The sequence below is a fragment of the Carcharhinus amblyrhynchos genome, chromosome 14 (genome assembly GCF_965287045.1).
Source record: "Carcharhinus amblyrhynchos chromosome 14, sCarAmb.v2.hapA, whole genome shotgun sequence".
Taxonomy (NCBI): Eukaryota; Metazoa; Chordata; class Chondrichthyes; order Carcharhiniformes; family Carcharhinidae; genus Carcharhinus; species Carcharhinus amblyrhynchos.
The window spans coordinates 48,174,689-48,196,711 of NC_137337.1; the positions used below are offsets into that span (position 1 = coordinate 48,174,689).

The window sequence follows — 22,023 nt, forward strand, 5'->3', positions numbered from 1 at the left end:
TGATATTCAAATAAAAACATGTGCTAATCTAATAATCAGTGAAGGAAATGCCAGACTACAATTAAAAGGATTCTCTGAACACACAGTCATCTGTTGGTTAAGGTATGAAGCTAGCAACCCTGTTGTGCATTAGAAATTCAACATGATAATTTCTGGAAATTAATTTAATACATCTGGTAAAATTATGGACTAGCAACAAATGAAAAGAACCAAGTTGTCTGGGAAGGAAATCTGCCACCCTTATGCAGGCCAGCTTACATGTGGCTCCGGTTCCACAATGTAAATTTAATTCGACATTTTCTGAAGTAGTCTAACAGGTCACTTGGTTGCAAAGCAACTGTTACTGGCAACTAGAGTATGCAACAAATAAAGTCTTGCCAGCATTGCCCACAACTGAAGAGCTAATAATTTATAGAAGTGTATACAAGTACAAAATAATATAGAGGATTTAAGAAGAACTCCTGTCTCACAAATCAATTGGAATTCAACCTGAAGCTATTATCAGCTTAATAAAGTATTTAGGTGCATCAGAAGGGCATCTCTGATGAGTTGATTTTGTACAGATAGCTGAATAGAATATATTTGGAGTATAGTGTGCGATTTAGAGCACACTGTCTTCAGAAGAAGATACAATTACTGGAGACATCCCGTAACTTCCGGTGGAGCAGCAATTGAATCAGATTGCCACTCCACTTGTAATTACTTATCTTGAAATCCAGCTGCTCCGATCTCATCCAACCTTCCGATTCAGGCCGGGTCAGATCTGTTAGTGTAGCACGTTTCCGGGGCCTACAGTCAAGGTCAGCTCAACTGCAGGCAAGAAAGCAATGCCCCCTCCTCCCTCACAAACCCTTCTTGTGGCATTCATTGTAATAGTTACCCAGAAAGTAGAAGTGGTATTAATACTTCTAACTGCTTCTGGGTAACTATTGCTGTAACTGTCAGAACCAACCAATACCTGCAATTGAAGCTGCATTTTTGAATGGTTATACTGCAGAGTAATTGCCCATTGAAAGTTTGAACTTCCCAGACAATTGCTGGGCAATCTTCACCAGGAACTTCCAGGGCTGGTTCTCAAACGCATCTTTAGGGTACCCTCAGATACACTGCCCTGGATCTTAGGCATTATGGAGCTTAATTGTTAAGATGCTCAGGCTCCAAGTTCTGAAGCCAAAGTTATTGGAAATGGTTAAAACATAATGACTTAGTTTTCTTGGATAATGCAAATACAAGCTAATTTGGATTTTGAATGCTAAAGGCATATTTCAAGATTGTGATGTTCCAGTTTGCCTCCTCCAGTTCTTCATCCAAATCTTATTGTAATGAGTGTGACTCTGGACTCTACAACTTATTTCTCAAATTTTCTCTAAATGGGCTTCTTTTCTCTAGAAAAGGCTGAGAGTAACTTGATAGGGGATTGTAAGGATTATGAAAGGCTTTGATTGGGTAGACAAGGAGCACTTGCTTCCAATATAAGGAAGTCCAAAATTAAGGACCATAAATATTATTTAGTCATTAATAAATCTAATAGGGAATTCAGAAGAAATCTCTTTATCCAAGTGTGCTTAGAAAGCAGAACATACTTTCACAAGGAATAGTCAAAGCAATTACCATTGATGTACTGAAGGGGAATCTGCAATAAACATGAGGGGAGTAGGAATAACAGATTATGCTAGTAGAGTTAGATGAAGATAGGCATGCGACATGGTGGCACAGTTAGCACTTTTGCCTCACAGTGCCAGGGACCCTGGTTCGATTCCAGCCTTGGGTGACTGTCAGTTTGGAGTTTGCAAGTTCTTTCTGTATCTGTTTGGTTTCTTCCAGGTGCCCTGGATCCCTCCCACAGTCCAAAGATGTGCAGGTTAGGTGGATTGGCCATGCTAAACTGTCCCAAAATGCAGACGCTAGGGGATTAGCAAGGTAAATGTGTGGGGTTATGGGGATAGGTGCCAGGTCAGTGCAGACTACATTCTGCAGGGATTCTTTAATTCTATTCTAAGATTGTGGGAGGAGACCCCTCTGGAACATAAATATCAGCATGGGTTAGTTTGGGTCTGTAGCCCATCACTGTACTACACATTCCATGCAATTCTACACAAGTATACTCAGAAGTGACAAACAAATGCTAAATTTGTATTTTACCATATCATTCTCGTCAACCTATTACACACAAGGGAGAAGTCAATGGTTATAGCTGTACTCAAAATACAATAACAATTACAAAATTGCAACAAAATCTACTACTTTTAAAAATAAATTTTGGAGTGAAGATCTCAAAATTTCAACTGCAATGATGAAATATACAGAGGTAGTCATGAAGTTCAACAAAGCCTAGAATCTTTTTAAGTGAATATACATTTATATCAAACCAAAATTACATTTCAACTTTCTTATGCTGATGGATGAACTAACATAAATCTTCAGCTTCAATGGGTTATTGGAAAAAAATAAAGTAGCACTATAAAATATGAAATTGGTGTACCTTTTATATGACTTTTGAAACCAGGGTGTGGCGTGAAGACGGCATCTGTTCTAGCACAGCTGTTTTCTGGTTAAACACAGATTTGTTTGACTGAGATCATGCATAAAAAGCCAAAATGGCAAAAAATACTTTTCAAAGCAAATGAAATAGGTAGAAAAGTTGACTCAAAAACAAAAGCTTTTCATTTAAATTAGGACCAACTGCATGGTAACGGAGAATCAAGCAAACAGATAATTTATCCATACAAGTTAGCATTTAATCTATTATGGCATTTTAGTGTGTGTGTGTGTTTCAAAGAGTGTAACATCAAAGTAGTTTTCATTAATTGAAACTAACCTTGATTACAATTAATAACGTTACAGAATTCACGGATATTGTTTTCATTGATCTCTGCCTGTTTTCTCTCCATAAATGCTAAAATTCTTCTTTCAATCTGAGACACAAATAATGGAAAACAGTTTCACCTATTCAGCTAAAACAAAACAAACAAAGAAACAAACAATCTCCACAATATACAACTGGACTGTAGTGGAAAACATAGTTAACTCTTACTTCATCTTTGCTTGCATTTATCTGAACCAGTTCTGTTTCAGTTTGGATAGTAGGTTGATCTTGTCCTTCAGGCTTGTTTTGTGAATCACTTACGGACATTTTTGACTTTAGACCAATTGTTTCATTTGAAATTTGCTTATGACCATCAGTATTTGTTGAATTTGAATAATTATCAGGTTTTGTAGGCAGAATCATCTCTCCTGTGTTTCTGGTCCCAGATGTGTCATTTTTCAACTTGTCTGAAACACACTAACAATAAAATATTACTAAACTATTTGAACTGAGCAGTTGTAATGCGATTAATGAAAATCAGTTACAGTTTAAATTTCAGCAGCTAAATTCAAAGCTGTTTGTTTAGCTGGGATGTCTTGGCATGTTAGAATTTCATCACTTTATAATAAGCTGAGAAATGTATTGAACTTGTTACTCAGTAGGCGCTGTACACATTCTTACCCTACAAGGATACATGCAAATGACCCAAAATTAAAGCTTATGTGTAGGCGGCAGTGCCAAAGCTCAAGAATTCCAGGGTATTGCTGCAGTTTGAGCAGCCAGAACTAGAACTGCTTCACAATCAAATCACCAATCTGCTTTCTACTACTTAGAATCATAGAATCCCTACAGTGCAGAAGAGGCCAGTCGGTCTATCAAGTCTGCACTGAATCTCTGAGTACCTTACCCAGGTATTCTACCTGCCCTATCCCCATTACCTGACATACTTCCCATGGCTAATCCATCTAACCTACACATCTCCTATAGACAAATCTTCCTAACCAAGGGGACACTGTTTTTCTAAGGCTTATTTGGAGCAGTGTGAGAAAAATCCCAATCCTGGTAATGGGTTTTCTCCCTCAAGCCCCATTAGTGAGCTAAGTTAGCTATTTAAATCATTAACAATGCTCTGCAATAGTCAGATCCAAAAGGCTTGGGGCAGGAATACAAAATCTGCCAGACACTGTTCCATACATCTATAGCTAGTGTATCATCTTGGAGTTAGTGTAACTCCCAAGAGACACTGCTCTTCTCGACATTCCCCCAGAAAACATTCATTAGACAACTGGCTTGAATGGGCTTGTGCATACGACAGTCAGACCAGCAGTTACCAAGAACTCCAGAGGCACAAGACGCTCAACAGCACAACTCAAAATAAAACGTTCAACTGACACCATTTGCTACTGAACAGTAGAAGAAGCAAAGCTTCAGCAGCGTCTGCTTACCTTTAAATAACATCTGTCAGAAATTTTTCTTCCAAATCTCAGGCTTTCATTCAATGATTATCTGTTCAGGATGGTGAACAGATGAAGACAGAGCAGCTTGCAATGCACCACTTTGATGAGTAATTATATAATGGCTGTTGATGTCACAAACCTCTGCTTCCAGCCTCAACCCAGGAAGGTCTCTGCACTCACCCTCAGATTTTACATTTTGCTTCTGTCCATCATTAACAATACCACTCCAGCTCTACTTCAGATGGGGCCTTATGACCATTCCATCCTCAACAACCACCCCATGCCCTGGCCCGTGTCATACACTATACATGAGTACTGCCCATTTATTTATTTCCAGGTATCTGTCAACTGTAAATTTCTTGAACTATGTTATTGTGGTTTAGTGACGTAACCTGCACTGTTAAATTTAACTTAATTTATTTGCATCTAGCTGTCCACTAATATATAAAACACAGCTTAAAATAAAAATATTTACACTTACCTGCAAATCGAGTATATGCTGTTGGAGCAAGCTGTTAAGGAGTTCTGGGTTAAGGTGTGCTGGTGGATTCTGAAGCTTGCATAGATCAATAGTAATGTTTAAAATATCATCTCCAATATTCAGCTTCAAGAAAAAAAGTCATATTACATTAAAATCACTGTTTCCAACATCAAACTGCAACTGACTTATAAGTCATGTAAATCGAGCTAGCTAATGAGAGCAGATTTAATTGACATCAACATATTGCTCTACATATTCAAATGATCAAAGTCATTGCATATTTCAATTTGTCAGCGCTGATAGCAGTATAAATGCTGATGCTGCTACAATTGTCTGGACCTAAGGTATTGTACAGAATTTCCAGATAAGACTCAACCAATACTTTTGCATTTTCCACCCCCTAAAATTGCTTTTGCTGCAGCATTCCACAAAATTTCAACAAGTTACCCCCGTTCCTTTTCTGCAGATAGTGATGTTATTGGTACGGCGATTAGTTATTCATATACTCAATGACTTTATTACAAGCCCTACACTGGGGATTACAACAAACACTAGGACACTCGTGAACATTAATACTTCTTTGGAAATGACATACTTGTGGCAGTATCAATGGTAGATTAGGCTCATGTGGCGTGCATGTTTTGATGTAACACCAGTCAATTTTGAAGTGTTATATATGCATATTTTAAATATATTCCTTAATTCTGCACTGCTGGCAGTTTAAATGCAATGGCAGAATCATATTATTACTGAAACCTTCGGATAGCTCTTATCACTCCACACAAGGTGACAATCCGCAACGCTATCTCTTTCCCTACTAATAGCAGGAACAAGCCCAATTAAATGTTCCTAATTTCTGGGCCAGGATTTTTCAGCCCCGGTGTGGCAAGCCAGCCAAAAGTCCATTGACTTTGACGGAACCCGAAGATCCTATTGGTGGGAAGGACCAGAAAATCCCACTCCTAGATTCCACTTTATTCTAGATGCCACATCTGTCCCGATTGAGCCCTTAATCCTTCATACATAACTTCAGTTTTACATGATGCAATTGGTTAATAAGAGATAGGCAAAATTCACATGAATACTGCCTGTTGCTTGGGCACTACAGTTCACATTGTTATCCAAAATAGCATGCACAACTTTGTGCCCCATCACGCCAGATATGATACTGATGAGGGCATTAGCATACGTATGCTAAAGAATCACCTGCTGTGATGGCTGATGCCAGTGGGCTGCTGCAGAATGAAGGCTTCATGACTACTACCAGGCATTGCTCTGCATGAGTCTTTTGACTGTTTCCCTTTGACAAGAAAGAATGGCTTTCAATGAATAGAGAGCATCTTATGCAAGAGCTCACAGGAAACAGCAAGATGTTACAAATATCTTCACCTTCAGCCTGGGAGGAACCAGATATGTAAAAATTCATCACCACGGTCATCTTCACAGCCGGTGGCAATGCCATCCTTGCCCAGTTCACAGGTTGCAATTTTGGTAGATGCTTGTGCTGCAGTGGGAGTAGAGATGCCAGCAAACATGAGCTGCATCATGGTTGGGCCCACAAGTGCACTGATAGACTTGGCCACCAACTCCAGGCTGCAAACAATGGCTCCAAACCTTTAGCCAAGGTGATGCAGGTCTCCTCCACGCTCCTTGAAAACCCAGGTTCTCTAGCAAGCTAACCTATGTAACAAGCATTGCACTGTGCATAGCCATCAGCATTCTTCCTGGGGGTTATCATTGACCAGCCATATAAATATTGTGTCCATTACTGGAGGTCAGAGGCTGGGAACTCTGAAGCAGGTAACTCAACTCTTGAATTTCCAAAGCCCATCCAACATGTACATGGCACAAGCCAGAAGTGCAATGAATTTAGCTCCTGCAACACTCAAGAAACTTGACAGTATCCAGGTCAAAGCAGCCTATTTGATCATCATCCATCAACTTAAATATTTACTCCTTTGGCCAGTAGCAGCAGTGCATACAATTTACAATATGGACTGCAGCAACTCACCAAGCCTCCTTTGACAGCATCTTCCAAACCCACAACTTCCATCATCTAGAAGGACAAGAGCAGCAGATACCCTAGTGCATCTGTTTGGAGGTTCTCCTCCAAGTCACTCACCATCTTGATTAAAATTATAATTGCCGTTCTTTCACTGTCATTGGAGCAAAATCTTAGAATTCCTTCCCTAACTGCAATGCAGATGTATCTACACCATATGGAGCAGTTCAAGAAGGTTACTCACTGTCATCTTCCTGAGGCCAACTAGGGATGGTTAACAAATGATGGTCTTGCTAGCAATGCTCACATCCCATAAGAGGAAAAAAATCCTTCTTTAGCCCTGCCTTTCGTCACATTTTCATGAGCTGCAACTGTAAAATTAAGTGAATATACTGTATCCTCATGTTGTCTCTGTACTGCCTGGCCAGGTTGTATTCCGTGTATCTGAAAGGGTAAGATTATAGTGGAGGAAAGAGGGGTTATGGAAGTTAGGATACGCTGACACACCTGTCTCTTTCTGGTTAGTTCATACTGCCTCCAATTGTATGTCAATGTGTTCTGCAAGACAGAAGGAGAGACACAGACAGAAAGATAGAGAGCTAGAAACACAGAAAGAGAGTGAGAGAGGCAGAGATGCAGAAAATGAGCGAGCGAGAGTGGCAGAAAGAGGGTCATGTTTCAGTGAGTGCTGTGCACTTTCTTTGTCTGATGTGGCTGTCATAGTTGAAAACTGTGTGAGGTATGAGATGTGGGTGTGAGGCTTGTGTTGTGAAAATCTGTTCCATCATATGTTGTAGAATATAACTTCCAGTTTTAGGAATTACAGTTTTAACTGTAGGAAAACGGGGATGTCCCACTGAGAAACTGATAATCCTGAAGTAAATGCAATTCAATCAGTTAAAATCAAACTTGTGTTTATCTTATAAAGTCAGATTTGATCACGGAAGAAACTTGAACAATGCATCATCCATCCATCTCTAAACTTGTAATGGAGCCAGAAGATGTAGAAAAATAGTTGTTAATTCCATTAGTAATATAAATTATTCATGATATACCATGATAGTGAGGAAGATGTGGAGGTTATGACAATAGAGATGTTGTCCTCTCATCAAATTCAGGAAATCAAGCAGGCCTTACAGGCAGACATCACACATGCAGGCAACTGCATATTGTCATCATGAGGAGCTGGCCAAAATGCTCACTGGAGCTTCCCCACATTCTTTGCTATTGGAGGTGAACCAATCATACAGGATGCACCAACACTTATTTAATAATCATTAGTGTCACAAGTAGGCTTACATTAAAACTGCAATGAAGTTACTGTGAGAATGCCCTGGTCGACTCACTCCGGCACGTGTTCGGATGCACTGATGGAGAATTTAGCATGGCCAATGCACCTAGTCTTTTGGACTGTGGGAGGAAACCAGAGTACCCAGAGGAAACCTACGCAAACATGGAGACAACATGCCAACTCCACACAGTGAGCCAAGCTGGGAATCAAACCTGATCCCTGGCACTATGAAGCCCCTACTGCTCTTCAGAGGTACTACACACTACACAAAGAGCATCCCAGGCTGGAAGGAACCAGATACAGAGCCCAGAAACCACCAGTATGCAGTTATGGAAAGGGAAATCCCAAGGTGCACAATGTACAACACTCTCAAAGCTGCATCAAGCAAAGGAACTTGTATTTACACGAGGTCCTGAACCTCATACGGTCAATCACAGCAGCCAGCATCTTCGAGTGGAATGGTAAACAACATTTAATTTTAGTCAATTTCGTATTCCAGGTGGTTTGAACTCAGCTACCTGCCAAACATGATGAGTAAAACAGTAACCATCAAGCTTTAGGAGACACTAAAGAGACATGCAGCATCCTGCAGATTCAGGACACTCAACACTCGCCAATTCAGTTCCACTGAATTTTGCAACTTCACATACACATGGGACTTTGAGCATAATATGAGTATGTGTATGGGATTGCACAGACTGCACTCCTCAGCCTATGAAATCTACCACGACAAGGGCTGCCCTCATCAGCGTAAAAATGTTTTGTCCCCAGGACCAAGATCGCAGAAGAACACAGAAACACCACCAACCAGTGGAATCACACTGGTGAGCATACCAAACACAAGACTGCAGGATTATATTACCACTTAGCCTAGAACTGATCATTGAATTTCAGTTTTCTGATAGAAAAATGGGGTGAGGAGGAAAAGGAAGCATGATGGGCTGTGCACCAGTTGCTATAGCCTAATCTGTACCTCAATATATATTGGTAAATAGTTATCCATTGTCAGTTTGTTTAATTGCATGTTACACAATAGTCTGTACTTGGTGGTGCACTGTTGCACCTCACACCACTGGTTGTCCCAATTAAACACTGAAGATGTGGACCCGGTGGTCATGTGAGAACACAATGACAAAAGAGGCCACGTGGTGGGGGTGTGGGCGTTATCCCTGGGTGGCTTGGATAGAATATAAGTGCTGTATTTGGCTAAAACCAAGTTCTGAAGATGCTGGAATCTGAAACAAAAACAAATGTTGGAAAATCTCAGCAGATGTGGAGAAAGAACCGAGCTAACGTTCCAAATCTGGATGACTCTTCAAAGAAGATCAGTAGCTCTTCGAAGACGAAGACTCATCCAGACTTGAAACTTAGCTTGGCTCTCCCTCCACACCTGCTGAGATTTTCCTGTGTTTTCTGGTTTGTTTTGGTAGTGGGTGGCTGTTGTGCTCAGGAATAAACCACCTTGAAGTCTCTGATGTCGCTGATTTAAGGGACCCACAACAGTCCTGCAGGTATTCTACAGTAAAACGCTTTATTTATCCACCTGAATGACCGACACTGCTTCCCTTTCCGAAGAAGCTGCCTGGCCAGTTTCCAGCACTTCCTGCTTTTAAGGTTATACATGTAAAATATTTTAAAACCACTAATCCAGACAGACGGTCCACGGGTAACACCGCCTTTCAGTTTAAACAGTCAATTCCTCTGTGGTGGATCTGCCGAAAATTAACTCTGGGTATTTGGCAGCCGGCGGCTGAAAGCCCAGGAGCCCGGCAGCTGCTGCTCGATAAAACCAGCGCCTCAACCCGGGCAGCCACTGAACCCGGGGCCGGCCGGCCAGCCGGCCGGCCTCCACTCCAGGCCCGGGCTCCAGCCCCGGCCCGCACCCTCCGATATTAGGGAAAGAAAGGGAACTTTTCAGATCAAGTGAAGCGGAGTTCAGTGACAGACCTGCTGCTGAAACCGGGTGAGTGCGCTGAGAAGGCTGCGCAGGCTCTGGATCATTTCTCCCTGGCCGAGGCCTGCTCCGGGCTCCGCCGCCGCCATGACACCCCGGGCTGCAGCTCCCACTGGCTCTGCCTCAGAGAAACGTTATCCTCCTTCTGTGAGCATCTCTCCACACAAAAAAACTCACTTTCCCCCCCGTTTCCAACATCGGGTACGTTCTCCTCAATAAGTTTTATTATAACTTTAGTTGTTTCAGTTCAACATTTAATAAATTTACACTTAATTCTGTTCTCAGGAAAGATCTCCAAACTGAAACTGCATCTTTCTCTGCAGATGCTGCCTGACCTGCTGAGTGTTTGCAGCATTTCCTGTCTCCACTCCAACATGTTGCTTTCCTCACCGACAATTTGCATTTATGCCGTAAAATATCCCCAAAACTTTTGATTGTTTTTAATCAGACAGCCATCCATGGAAGGAAATATTAGTCATGATGTGGAGATGCCGGTGTTGGACTGGGGTAAACACAGTAAGAAGTCTAACAACATCAGGTTAAAGGCCAACAAGTTTATTTGATAGTAAACCCACAAGCTTTTGGAACGCTGTTCCTTCATCAAGTGAGTGGAAAGTTCTGATCAGAGAAGGGCACATAGGTTAACATCTCTTTAACCTATGCTTAATGCTATCTCCACTCACATTGCCTGCATCTTTAAGACTTAAATAGCAGATTAGCTGTAAAGACTTGCATTCTAATCAGTATTCTGTAAACTGTGTATGCATTTATATGCCCTTCTCTGATCAGAACTTTCCACTCACCTGATGAAAGAACAGGGTTCCAAAAGCTTGTGGGTTTACTATCAAATAAACTTGTTGGACTTTAACCTGGTGTCGTCAGACTTCTTACCAAGAAATATTAGGACAGGAAGTAAAAAGGTTCTGTCAAAGAGGTAGGTTTTAAGCAGAGTCCTGTAGGTGGAGATACAGAATGAGCTGGGAAGGGATTTTTTTAAAAATCATTTGGGGGATATTGGTACTTTGGTATTGCTGCCTAGACCAACATTTATTGCACACCCCTTATTACCCTCGAGAAGTAAGGGTGTACTGCCTTCCTGAACTGTTGCTGTTCCTGAGGTGTAGGTACAATCACAGTGATTTTAGGAAGGGAATTCCAGGATTTTGACCTACCGACAGTGAAGGATTGGTGATATATTTCCAAATGAGGATGGTGGGAGACTTGGTGGCAAACCTCCAGGTGGTGGTGTTCCAGGTATCTGCTGCTTTTGTCCTTCTAGATGGTAGTGGTCTAAAGAGTGTTCCTGTGGCACATCTTGTAGATGTGGCTGCCACTGTCCACTGGTGATGGAGGGATTGAATGTTTGTGGAAGGGGTAGTAATCGTGCGGGCTGCTTTGTCTTGGATGGTGTAGAGCATGTTGAGTGTTGTTGGAGCTGCACTCATTTAGGCAATTAGAGAGTATTCCACTACATCCTACTTGCGCCTCGGAGACAGTTTATAGGCTCTGTGAGGTGTTTGGGGGGTGGGGGTCAGGAGGTGAGTTACTCACTGCAGGAGTCTTATCCTCTGACCTGTGCTTGTAGTCACGGTGTTTTTATGGCTAGCCCGATTCAGTTTCTATCAGTGATAACCCCTGGATGTTGACAGTAGGAGATTCAGTGATGGTAAAGCCCGTAAATACCATGGGGCATTGGTTAGATTCTCTTTTGTTGGAGATGGTCCCCTTTGTCCCATGTCACTCTGACTTGGGCTGTATGGGGAGAGGGCTGTTTGCCTGGCATGCTCTCTTCCATGATACTGTTGAGCCCCTGATTATGGCAGCTCTCACCGCTTCCCACTCCTCCATCACTCTGGGACTGGATTCCAGACGAAACCCCCCACTGCCCTGCCACTGCTTGATTGGCATGTGATTTGGTGGGTCTTCCACAAGTGAGGCAGCGTGAATCTTTGGCTGGCTCTCCAACTGGCAGATTAACTCTAACAAAATTCCACCCAATGGTTCCATCCTCAATATGTTCCTCACGCAGCACTGATAACAGCTAGTGCAACAACTATACCTTTTAATTAGAATAATCTTATAATATCATAAATCCTTACAGTTCAGAAGGAGGCCATTCAGCCCATCGAGTCTGCACTGACCATAATTCCACCCAGATCCCTATTCCCATAATCCCTTACATTTACCCTGCTAATTCCCCTGCCACTAGGGTAAATTTAACATGGACAATCAACCCAACTTGGATATCTTTAGTCTGTGGGAGGAAATTGGAGCACCTGGAGGAAACCCACGCAGACACGGGGAAAATGAGTAAACTCCACACAGTGACCCAAGGCCGGAATCGAACTCGGGTCCCTGGCGCTGTGAGGCGGCAGTGCTAACCACTGTACCACTGTGGCGCCCCAAAAGTACACTTTTGTGTACTTAAATTATCAGTGTAAGACATCTTCTTTGCTTACATTCCCATGAGCAAGTTCCTATGTTTTTACAAAGGCCACCCAGGGATATTTGTTGATAAGGGTGCAACATGGCTTATAGGAATGTCATCATTATCCTTATTCATGAAATATTTGTTAACAGCTATGTAATGCCAGTCCAGAAAGAGATAACAAAGAATGAACATTTGTTTTTCAGTTACTTGCTATGTTGAGTGCTGGTTAGCTCAGTTTGATTTGATTTATTATTGTTACATGTATTAACATACCGAGAAAAGTATTGTTTCTTGCGTGCAAAACATGACCGTTCATAGAGAAGGAAACGAGAGAGTGCAGAATGTAGTGTTACAGTCATAGTTAGTGGAGACTGGAAGGCAAGTTCATGATGCAGCCAACAGTTGAGGTTATTCATGAAGGCCCTGCCTTCTCAACCTTGCTGTCACCTGAGGTGTGATGATTCTCAGGTTAAACTTACCACCAGTCAGCTCTCCCCCTCAAAGGAACTACGGCAGCTTTACCTAGCTTACTTGAGTCTTGAGTTGGAAGCATTTCAGTCTTTGGATTGGAACTATTACCAGGGAAGAAATTGGAAATGTCAACTCCAACAGAATTCTTTTCCAAATATGCGGAACATTGGCTAATACTCTGTTCCACCAGAAGAACAAGTGCAAAACATCATGGCTACACCCACAGTTCAAACACTGGCACCTCATCTATTACACTATCATTTGTGTCCAGAGTCGCAAAGATGTTCTCACCACTAGAGCATTGGCAGGCTGAGAACTGCCGGACTGATCACCAACTTATTTGTTCAATTACACCTATAAACTGGCTCCCAAAAGGCAGTTAAAGCAGCTGCAATGTCCACAAATTTCAATGTCAAAACTCCTGAAGGACTCAATCAATAGAAACCCATTCCAACAATGCTTTAGGGAAAAACTTTCAAACTTCAATAGAGAACGGAAGAAGAATGTCCATTGTGCTTGGGATGTCTGTAAATCCAATATCATCAATGCTTCCAAAAATACACTTAGATTTTCTGCCAGGCAACATCAGGATTGATTTGATAAAAATGATCAGGATATCACTCAATCTGATTGATTGTAAGTGCAAGTATTTGTGCCTGGCAATATGACACAAACTCAGTTCAGAAGAAACTGACTTATTAACAAGCTGATAACTGATTTCTTAACAAGCAAAGGATGGTTACAAAGCTAAGTCCATGGCATGAAGAATATTCAGTGGGTATATAAGGCAAAGGTAATTCAACACCTTACTAAAATGAATGAAATCCGTGGCTTCTTCATTGCCACATTTATGGACTAAGTACTCAAGGACCAGCTCTTCTGAAGCCTGAGGTGATCTGAAGGATGCTGTCAAAGCCCATTAATGGGGGCATTCTGAAGAGCTTGTCAATATTGATTCTCAATTGAAAAGAGTGCTTCCTACTCAATCCCACAATACCCAGTTAGAGATGAGCTTGGTACTCTGCTACCATCTATGGAGGTGATAAAAGCCATCACACAAATAAAGAACAAAGGGACAGGAGGTGAGTGTATCCCCACTGAAATCTTAAAGCACGGAGGAGAGGAACTAACATCACATGTCCATGCTGTTATCTGGAAGGAAGAGCAAGTCCTGAATTATCTTAACACCACCATGACACTCTTCAAGAAAGAGGTGAAATCTCTTGGGGGGGCGGGTATGGGGGGGTGGAGCAAGTATGAGGATGTGGGGGGGCAGGTGTGGGGGGCAGGGGGCAGGTGTGGGGGAGTGGGGGGAGGGGCAGCACTGTTAGGGTCCTGGGCTGACCAGCAAACTGCGGGCTGACAGTTCGGGGCCTCTGCGCATGACTGTCAGATTCTGGCATGAATAGGCCCTGCCCCTGAGCTTTTAATGAGATTCGCGATTGTGACCTCTGCATTGCACAGAGTGTGGGAGATTCGAGTCTAAAGTTGAACTCAAAAAACAGTCATGATTTACACCAGTTTTCTCGCCAATTCAACATTGTTGGGAGAATTGCCTCTGTTGTTTCTCCTTTTTTAAAAAAAAATGTTTCACCTAAAACTTATTGACATTGAAATTCTGCAGCCATTTTAGTTATCACTTTCCAGTTCACTCTTCTTCCTAAAAAATGAGCTATACCTCCTATTTTGGTACCATCTGAAAATTTCTCCATCACTCCAAAATGATAATTAAAGAAAGAGTAGGGACAATTAGAGAACAAAAGTATAATTTGTGTGTGGAGGTGTAAGACACGGGCATACTTCGAAATAAATACTTTGCATCTGTTTCCACGAAAGAGAGGAATGAAGCAGACATTGTATTTACATAGTAAATATTGGATGAAATAAACATATGAAGCTTCTCAGGAAGCAAGGGAAGAAAGAAGAGAAGCTCTAGTCTTCATCATCCAACCATCCCTAGCTACAGGTAAGGGTGCCAGAGGAGAAGAAGATGGCTAGCATTATATAATTGTTTAAAAAAGAATGAAGGATACGACAAGCAAGTACAGGTTAATCAGCTTAACTTCAAAGGTCGGCAAATCATTGGAAAGAAAACCTGAGACAGTATAAATTGTCATAGAAGGAGGTATGGAAGAATTAAAAATAGTCAGCATAGATCCATTAAGTGAAGATCATGCCTGTCAGACTTGTTTGGATTGTTTTGGAAGAGTAACAAGGATGATCAATAAGGGTTTGATGCAGTGTACATGGATTTTAGCAAGGCTTTTGGCAAGATCCCACATGGCAGACTGGTCAGAAAATAAAAATGCATATGAACAAAGAGAACACAAGCTGGATCCAGAACTAGCTCAATGGAAGGAAGTAAAGTGTTTTTCTTACTGGACGGCCGTTTCCATTGGAATTTCATCAGGATTCAGTACTAGCTCCCTTGATGATTGGGGTAAAGATTAATGATTTAGATTTAAAGGTAGGGGGCATTATTATGTAGTTTGTGGATGACATGAAATTGGCTATGTGATTGGTAATGAGGGAGAAAGCTGCAAACTGCAGAAAGAAATGAATGGGCTGGTCACTTGGGCAGAAGAACAGCAAATGAAATTCAACTGAGAGAAGTGAAAGGTAACACACTTGGGGAAACAAACAAAACAGGGGAATAACAGCAGGAATATGGGAAGTGTAAAGGAGTCCATGTCCATAGATCCCTAAAGGTTTCAGGACAGGATAATAAGGTGGTAAAATAGGCATAGAGGAGGGGTTCCTTTATTGGTCAAGGCCCAGAGCACAAGAACGGGGAGTTATGCTAGATTTGTTTAAAACATGAGTGAGAACAGAGATGACACGCTTGCGTATTGTTCTGGTCACTGCATTACAGGAAAGATGTGATTACACGAGAGAGGGTACAGAGAGAGGTATGGAGGTCTTGAGGGATATGATGGCCTACCAGTATTATTGCTAGACTGTTAATCCAGAAACTCAGTTACTGTTCTGGGGACCCAGGTTCAAATCCCGCCACAGTGTATGATGGAATTTGAATTCAACAAAAAATATCAGGAATTAAGATCTATTGGTGACAATGGGCCCTATTTTACCACTTCAATTCTCAGATCCGACTTTTAGGCCCATTCTCAGGCGCCCCCATACGCAAAAATATCAGCAATTCTGAATCTCGCTGCAGAAGCCAGTGAGCGAGGCTTAACATGCCCGAAATCCTGCTGGTCTGACCGGTGCCTCCAACTGCACATGCACAAAAAAATATAGAATGCGGTTCCCCTGCCACATTCCTACCAGGCTGAATAATGTCTCCCCTGGCCCCCATAGACATTGACACACACCCCAACACTACTGACCCCCATATCCCCCACCCCCACCACCCAGACTGATCACAGGCCCCTCCCCCCCTCCTCTGCTGATCTCAGGCAGAGTGGCAGCAGACCCCCCCCCCCCTTCCTCCCCACTGCTCTCAGGCAGAGTGGCAACGGAGCCCCCTTCCTCCTCACTGCTCTTAGGCAGAGTGGCAGCGGAGCCCCCCCCTTCCTCCCCACTGATCTCAAGCAGCGTGGCAGCGGAACTGCGCCCCCCCCCACCCCCACCCCCACCCCCACCCCCAGCCCCACCACTGATCTCAAGCGAAGCAGAGTGGCAGCGCCTCCACCCCACACTCCCATCCCCACCGATCCCAAGCAAGAGCCGTCGGATGGTTGGCACTTACCTCCTCACTAACTAAAGCACCGAATCAGACTTTAATGGAGCATATCTTTCTCGTGCCAATTCCGGGTGGGCAAATGTGATGGTAAAGGGGGGGAGTGCTGGTAAAGCTGGGCATGCAGCCCATTAAGTCAATTTAAATGCATGCATGCGATCCTAATTGAGGCCATTTTTGGGTCTTAGGTAAAGGGGGAGCTGCCACGGAGGCAGGTGCAGATCATGCTACTCGCCTCACGCCCGACTTTACTAAGTTATCGCACCTGAAAACAAGCGCAACTTGATGGTAAAATTGGGCCCTCTGAAACCCATTGTCAGAAAAACCCATCTGATTCATTAATGTCCTTTGGGAAAGAAATCTGGCATCCTCAGTCAGTCTGGCCTACATGTGATTCTAGAGCCACTGCAGTGAGGTTGATTCTCAACTGCTCTCGGGCAGCAAGGGATGGGCAATAAATGCTAGCCAGCCATCAAAATCCATGTCCCACAAATTAATTTTAAAAAATAAAGAGGAGATTTATAAGAATGTGGCCAGGAATTGAGAATTTTTGCACAAGGAAAGGTTGGATAGTTATGGTTTGGTTTTGTTTTGAACAGAGGATGCTGAGGGGAGATTTAACTGAGGTGCACAAAATTATGAGGAACCGAGGCAGATTAGTCAGAAGAACCTGAAAGGTTGGTAGATGTACAAGCCCTCATCAGATTGAGAAACACTTGGATATGCACTTGAGATTCAGTAATCTACAGATCGTAGAGTTAAAGAGATTTACAGCATGGAAACAGGCCCTTCGGTCCCATTTGTCAATGCCACCTTTTTTTTAAACCCCTAAGCTAATCCCATTTGGCCCATATCCCTCTATAACCCTCTTATCCATGTAACTATCTAAATGATCTTTAAAAGATAAAATTGTACCCACCTTTACTACTGTCTCTGGCAGCTTGTTCCAGACACTCACCACCCTCTGTGTAGAAAAAATTGTCCTTCTGGACTCTCTTGTATCTCCCCCCTCTCACCTTAAACCTATGCCCTCTAGTTTTAGACTCACCTACCTTTGGGAAAAGATATTGACTATCTACCCTGCCTATGCCCCTCATTATTTTATAGACCTCTATAAGATCACCCCTCAGCCTCCTACTCTCCAGAGCAAAAAGTCCCAGTTTATTCAGCCTCTCCTTATAACTCAAACCATCAAGTCTCGGTAGCATACTAATAAATCTTTTCTGCGCTCTTTCTAGTTTAATAATATCCTTTCTATAATAGGGTGACCAGAGCTGCGTGCAGTATTCCAAGTGTGGCCTTACCAATGTCTTGTACAACTTCAACAAGACCCAACTCCTGTATTCAATGTTCTGACCGATGAAACCAAGCATGCCAAATGCCTTCATCATCACTCTGTCCACTTGTGACTCCACTTTCAAGGAGCTATGAACATGTAACCCAAATCCCTTTGTTTTGTAACTCTCCCCAACACCCTACCATTAACTCAGTAAGCCCTGCCCTGGTTCAATCTATCAGAATGCATCACCTTGCATTTGTCTAAATTAAACTCCATCTGCCATTCGTCAGCCCACTGGCCCAAATGATCAAGATCCCGTTGCAATCAGAGATAACTTTCTTCACTGTCCACTATACGACCAATCTTGGTGTCATAAGCAAACTTAATAACCATGCTTTCTATATTCTCACCCAAATCATTAATATAAATGACAAATAACAGTGGACACAGCACTGATCTCTGAGGGACACTGCTGGTCACAGGCCTCCAGTTTGAAAAACAACCCTCTACAATCACCCTCTGGCTTCTGTCAATTTTGTATCTATTTAGATACCTCAACCTGGATCCTGTGAGTACCTTGTCATAGGCCTTGCTAACGTCCATGTAGATAACATCAACTGCACTGCCCTCGTCTATCTTCTTGGTTATCCCTTCAAAAAATTCAATCAAATTTGTGAGACATGATTTTCCACTCACAAAGCCATGCTCTGTACCCCTAATCAGTCCTTGAATCTCTAAATATGTGTAGATCCAGGAGCTGTAAACAGAGATTAATCTGGATCACTCTTTTGTAGATAACACAGACACAATGTGCCAAATGACCTCTTTCTGTGCATAAAGCTTTCCACGTTTCTATTAAATCTACTACATCAATACAAATTGTTCTTGCTGCTGTTGCACCTGAGCACTCCACTTAGAGCAATATCACAATAATTAATTAGTTACTAAAAAATAAAAACATGGTGGCAAAGAAAATGTGAAAATTACAGATAAATTAGCTACATGAGCATGCTAGTAAAATGATTACTAAATTATTGGATACTGCCTGAAGAGTTAGAAGAGTATCTTTTGGAAGAGCCACCAAATTTCCGAGCCAATCACTTGGTAAAACAAATATCTGTACTGTGTAAGAAAAAGGACTTGGCATACATTGCAAAGACTATGTAGCATTTATTATTTACATCAGGAAAGAGCTTTAATGTAATCTGGTGTCAAGATTTACTTCGTCCAGGAAAGCTTTGTAAGAAACACCACAAGACTCTGTGCATGCTGGATTGACGTGCTGTTGAGGGAATCACAGCGAATACAGGGCGACTGGTGGCCCTTTTGAAAGGTGAGGCACAGCTATACATGCCTCACAAAGCCAGCATGTTACCATGACATTGGGGTCTTCCTGTGGAATCCTACTACTAGATTCTGACAACAAAATCCCAACCGCATCCCACTGGTCATTATCCAATACTACGGCTCAGATTCTGTTAATTATAAATTAATGTGCAGTATAAAATGCTGTTCTGCACATCAGTTGTCAACACCAATATTAACTCCCCACTAGCATATGTATATACAAAGATCTAGGTGAGGCAATGTCTCACTTGCCTCACCTGATGAGCTGCCTTTAGGGTATGCCACGATACAGCTTGAGGATACCAAGACCCCCATCCACACTCCTCTCTGCTTGAATGCAATGCAAACACCGTGGGGGTCATTTTCAACTTTGCCATCTGGGTGGTAACCTGGCAGAATGGATCGCCCGTCCATTATGCAACTTGCCTGATTTTCATTCCATTGAAATCAGTGGGAAAAATGCACAGAACCAACAAAAAAATCCGTAATCCACATTATTCTGGAAAGAAATTAAAACATTACGTTTGTGGATTTGTCCACTAATGCCACTGCATTCCTCAAAGAGTTAACAGCATTATAACTGAAAAGCAGCTTTCTTTGCCTTTTGTATTTGGAAACCAATGTCTTTCAGCCAATTATTGGGAATATTTGTTCACTTTTTTGCATGAAACAATACTTGAGCTGTGTTCATTACCTTTTGCTTCTCAGATCCCATGTATGCATCAGGTCCAGAATATGGAAGTTTGACAGGTCATAATAAACTGTTCCTTTTTCAGGTATCGTGCTTTTTTGGCTTTTATGTATGAATAGGAAATGGCTAAAGGCACCTGTGTTATTGCAGGTCCCATAGGCAGCTGCTCGGCTAATGAATGCCTGATTATGTGTTAACATGCTTTGTCAGATATTGGCAGAATCCATTCTGTTCTCTTTCTTGCCTTTTCAGTAAGGGTGCCTTTGACAGACAGGTTACCATTTATAAAAATGTTGTCCATCAAGCTGAGGAAAGACAATGGTGTTTTCTGTAGCCAGTGACTGTGGGAAACTTTCCTTTGGCTATTCAAGCAATTTTAGTAGCTTACATTTGATAGAGTAGAATGATGAGTGCAAAAAAACTATAATTAGGATAAACTTATACTGATAGTTATAACATAGTAATTCTGTTATCTAATTTTACACAATTGCAAAAGAAAAGCCTGTTTTTAAAGCAAAAGAATTTAACAGGATGGTTACTATAGTCAATGGGAATTTACTACCCCAATCTTACATCTACATGTTTTGAATTTACTTACTTAGCAGCATTGGGATGAATTTAACTCACACCGCCGGCTGGGTTCCTGAAGAATGGGCAGCCAGCAGTAGAAAATAGGGTGGCTGCCTTAGCCACTTCATTGATGCCCAAGGCCAACTTGATGCCATATGCAGGAAGCCGTGTTAATGGATGTGAAGCCCACCTGCCAGAAACAGGAGAATGGCTACATAAATAGGCAAATCGGAATCCTATTCTGGCTGTAAAACCACAAAAGAAATATTCAGGTACAAATGTATTGAGTATGTGCCAAACATGCCCTGGCTAGTTCATTTTAAAAAGAGGTCTAGGATATGCCAACTGTTTAAACTATGAGGGTCAACAAAAAGTAGAAGTGCTTCTCCAATTTACTTGTGCTGCCCCCTTTCCCCAATTGCCTTCACCACCCCAAACACAACTAGCCAGCGGGCTCAGTATAGGAACCAGTCAAATTCTCACCTTACTGACTACTATTACTGTAACTTAGTGCACCCATTATACAGCATTTAAATGAGGGCCACAGCCAAATGTTGGCCTGCAGCTGAGGATAACATATACTTTTATAGTGCAGGTCAATTTTCCCCCATTATTTCCTATTGAGCACTTACACCCATGCGATTGATCTGAAAGCATGACAAGCAGGGGCATAATTTTATATATTTCATTACTTTGTAGGAGAAGATGGCAGATGAAAGCTAGAATTCTCCAATGTCCTGCCAGCGAGAACACAGAATTTGGCACTCAGCCAAATCTCCGGTCACTGCAGTGAGACTGGAGAAAGCCGTCCACAAGTAAGATCCAAGAATTACAGCCATAACCATCCAAGCTGTTTACCACGATGTTCACATGTCACAATAAACTTTTCCCGATGCTGAATATTCACTATATTTTTTACTTAAACTTGGTCCGTGGTGCACAAACTATGTGGTGACCATCAACATGATTCCAATTGTTTTAAGTATCTTTTGAATTTTCCTTGTAAGTTAAACAGAGACTGAAGTCATTTAATTTTCTTTTTGATGATTTTAATTTTTATCAATATTTTCCAGATTATGATGAATAGTTCTAATTTGATTTAAGCTGTTAGAAATGCACTCATTATAAAATGATGATGCTGACTATTAACGATGTGACTAATTCATAAACAGCTATGTTAATTGAATGTATAAATATAAATATGGCACTGAAAGACTTTTGCTCATTTGACTACAAACACAAAACCATCTGGCAATGCTCTGGGGACTTGGATTTGAATCCCACTATGGCAAATGGTGAAATTTGAATTCAATAAAATCTGGAATTAAAAGTCTAATGATGACCATGAAACCATTGTCGATTGTCGTAAAAACCTACTTAGTTCACCGATGTCCTGGGAATGAAATCTGTCATCCTTACCTGGCCCGGCCTATATGTGACTTCAGACCCACAGCAGTGGGTCTTAAATGCCCTTAGGGATGGGCAATAAATGCTGGCCCAGCCAGAGATGCCTATATCCCATGAACAAATAAAAAAATAAATC

General features: G+C 41.9%; 1 protein-coding gene and 1 long non-coding RNA gene across 3 annotated transcripts in view; one reads left to right on the forward strand and one right to left on the reverse strand.

Annotated features, from left to right (window-relative positions):
• The window catches only part of mbip (MAP3K12 binding inhibitory protein 1), a 30,026-nt gene extending 19,855 nt beyond the window's left edge, over positions 1-10,171 (reverse strand). The window contains exons 1-5 of the mRNA XM_080202826.1: positions 9,985-10,171; positions 4,745-4,867; positions 3,035-3,283; positions 2,819-2,915; positions 2,483-2,548 (exon numbers count right to left, since the gene is read on the reverse strand). Coding sequence (XP_080058952.1) covers positions 2,483-2,548; positions 2,819-2,915; positions 3,035-3,283; positions 4,745-4,867; positions 9,985-10,080 — 631 coding nt within the window. The 5' untranslated portion in view covers positions 10,081-10,171. The remainder of the gene's footprint in view (positions 1-2,482; positions 2,549-2,818; positions 2,916-3,034; positions 3,284-4,744; positions 4,868-9,984) is intronic.
• On the forward strand, positions 10,087-21,796 carry LOC145352664 (uncharacterized). 2 transcript variants are annotated; one of them, XR_013888567.1, is made up of 3 exons: positions 10,087-10,192; positions 20,516-20,752; positions 21,180-21,796. It is a non-coding gene; the product is annotated as an uncharacterized LOC145352664 (long non-coding RNA). The 2 variants fall into 2 exon arrangements; XR_013888568.1 differs by lacking the exon at positions 10,087-10,192 and adding an exon at positions 19,924-19,995.
• Positions 21,797-22,023: the final 227 nt, after the last annotated feature.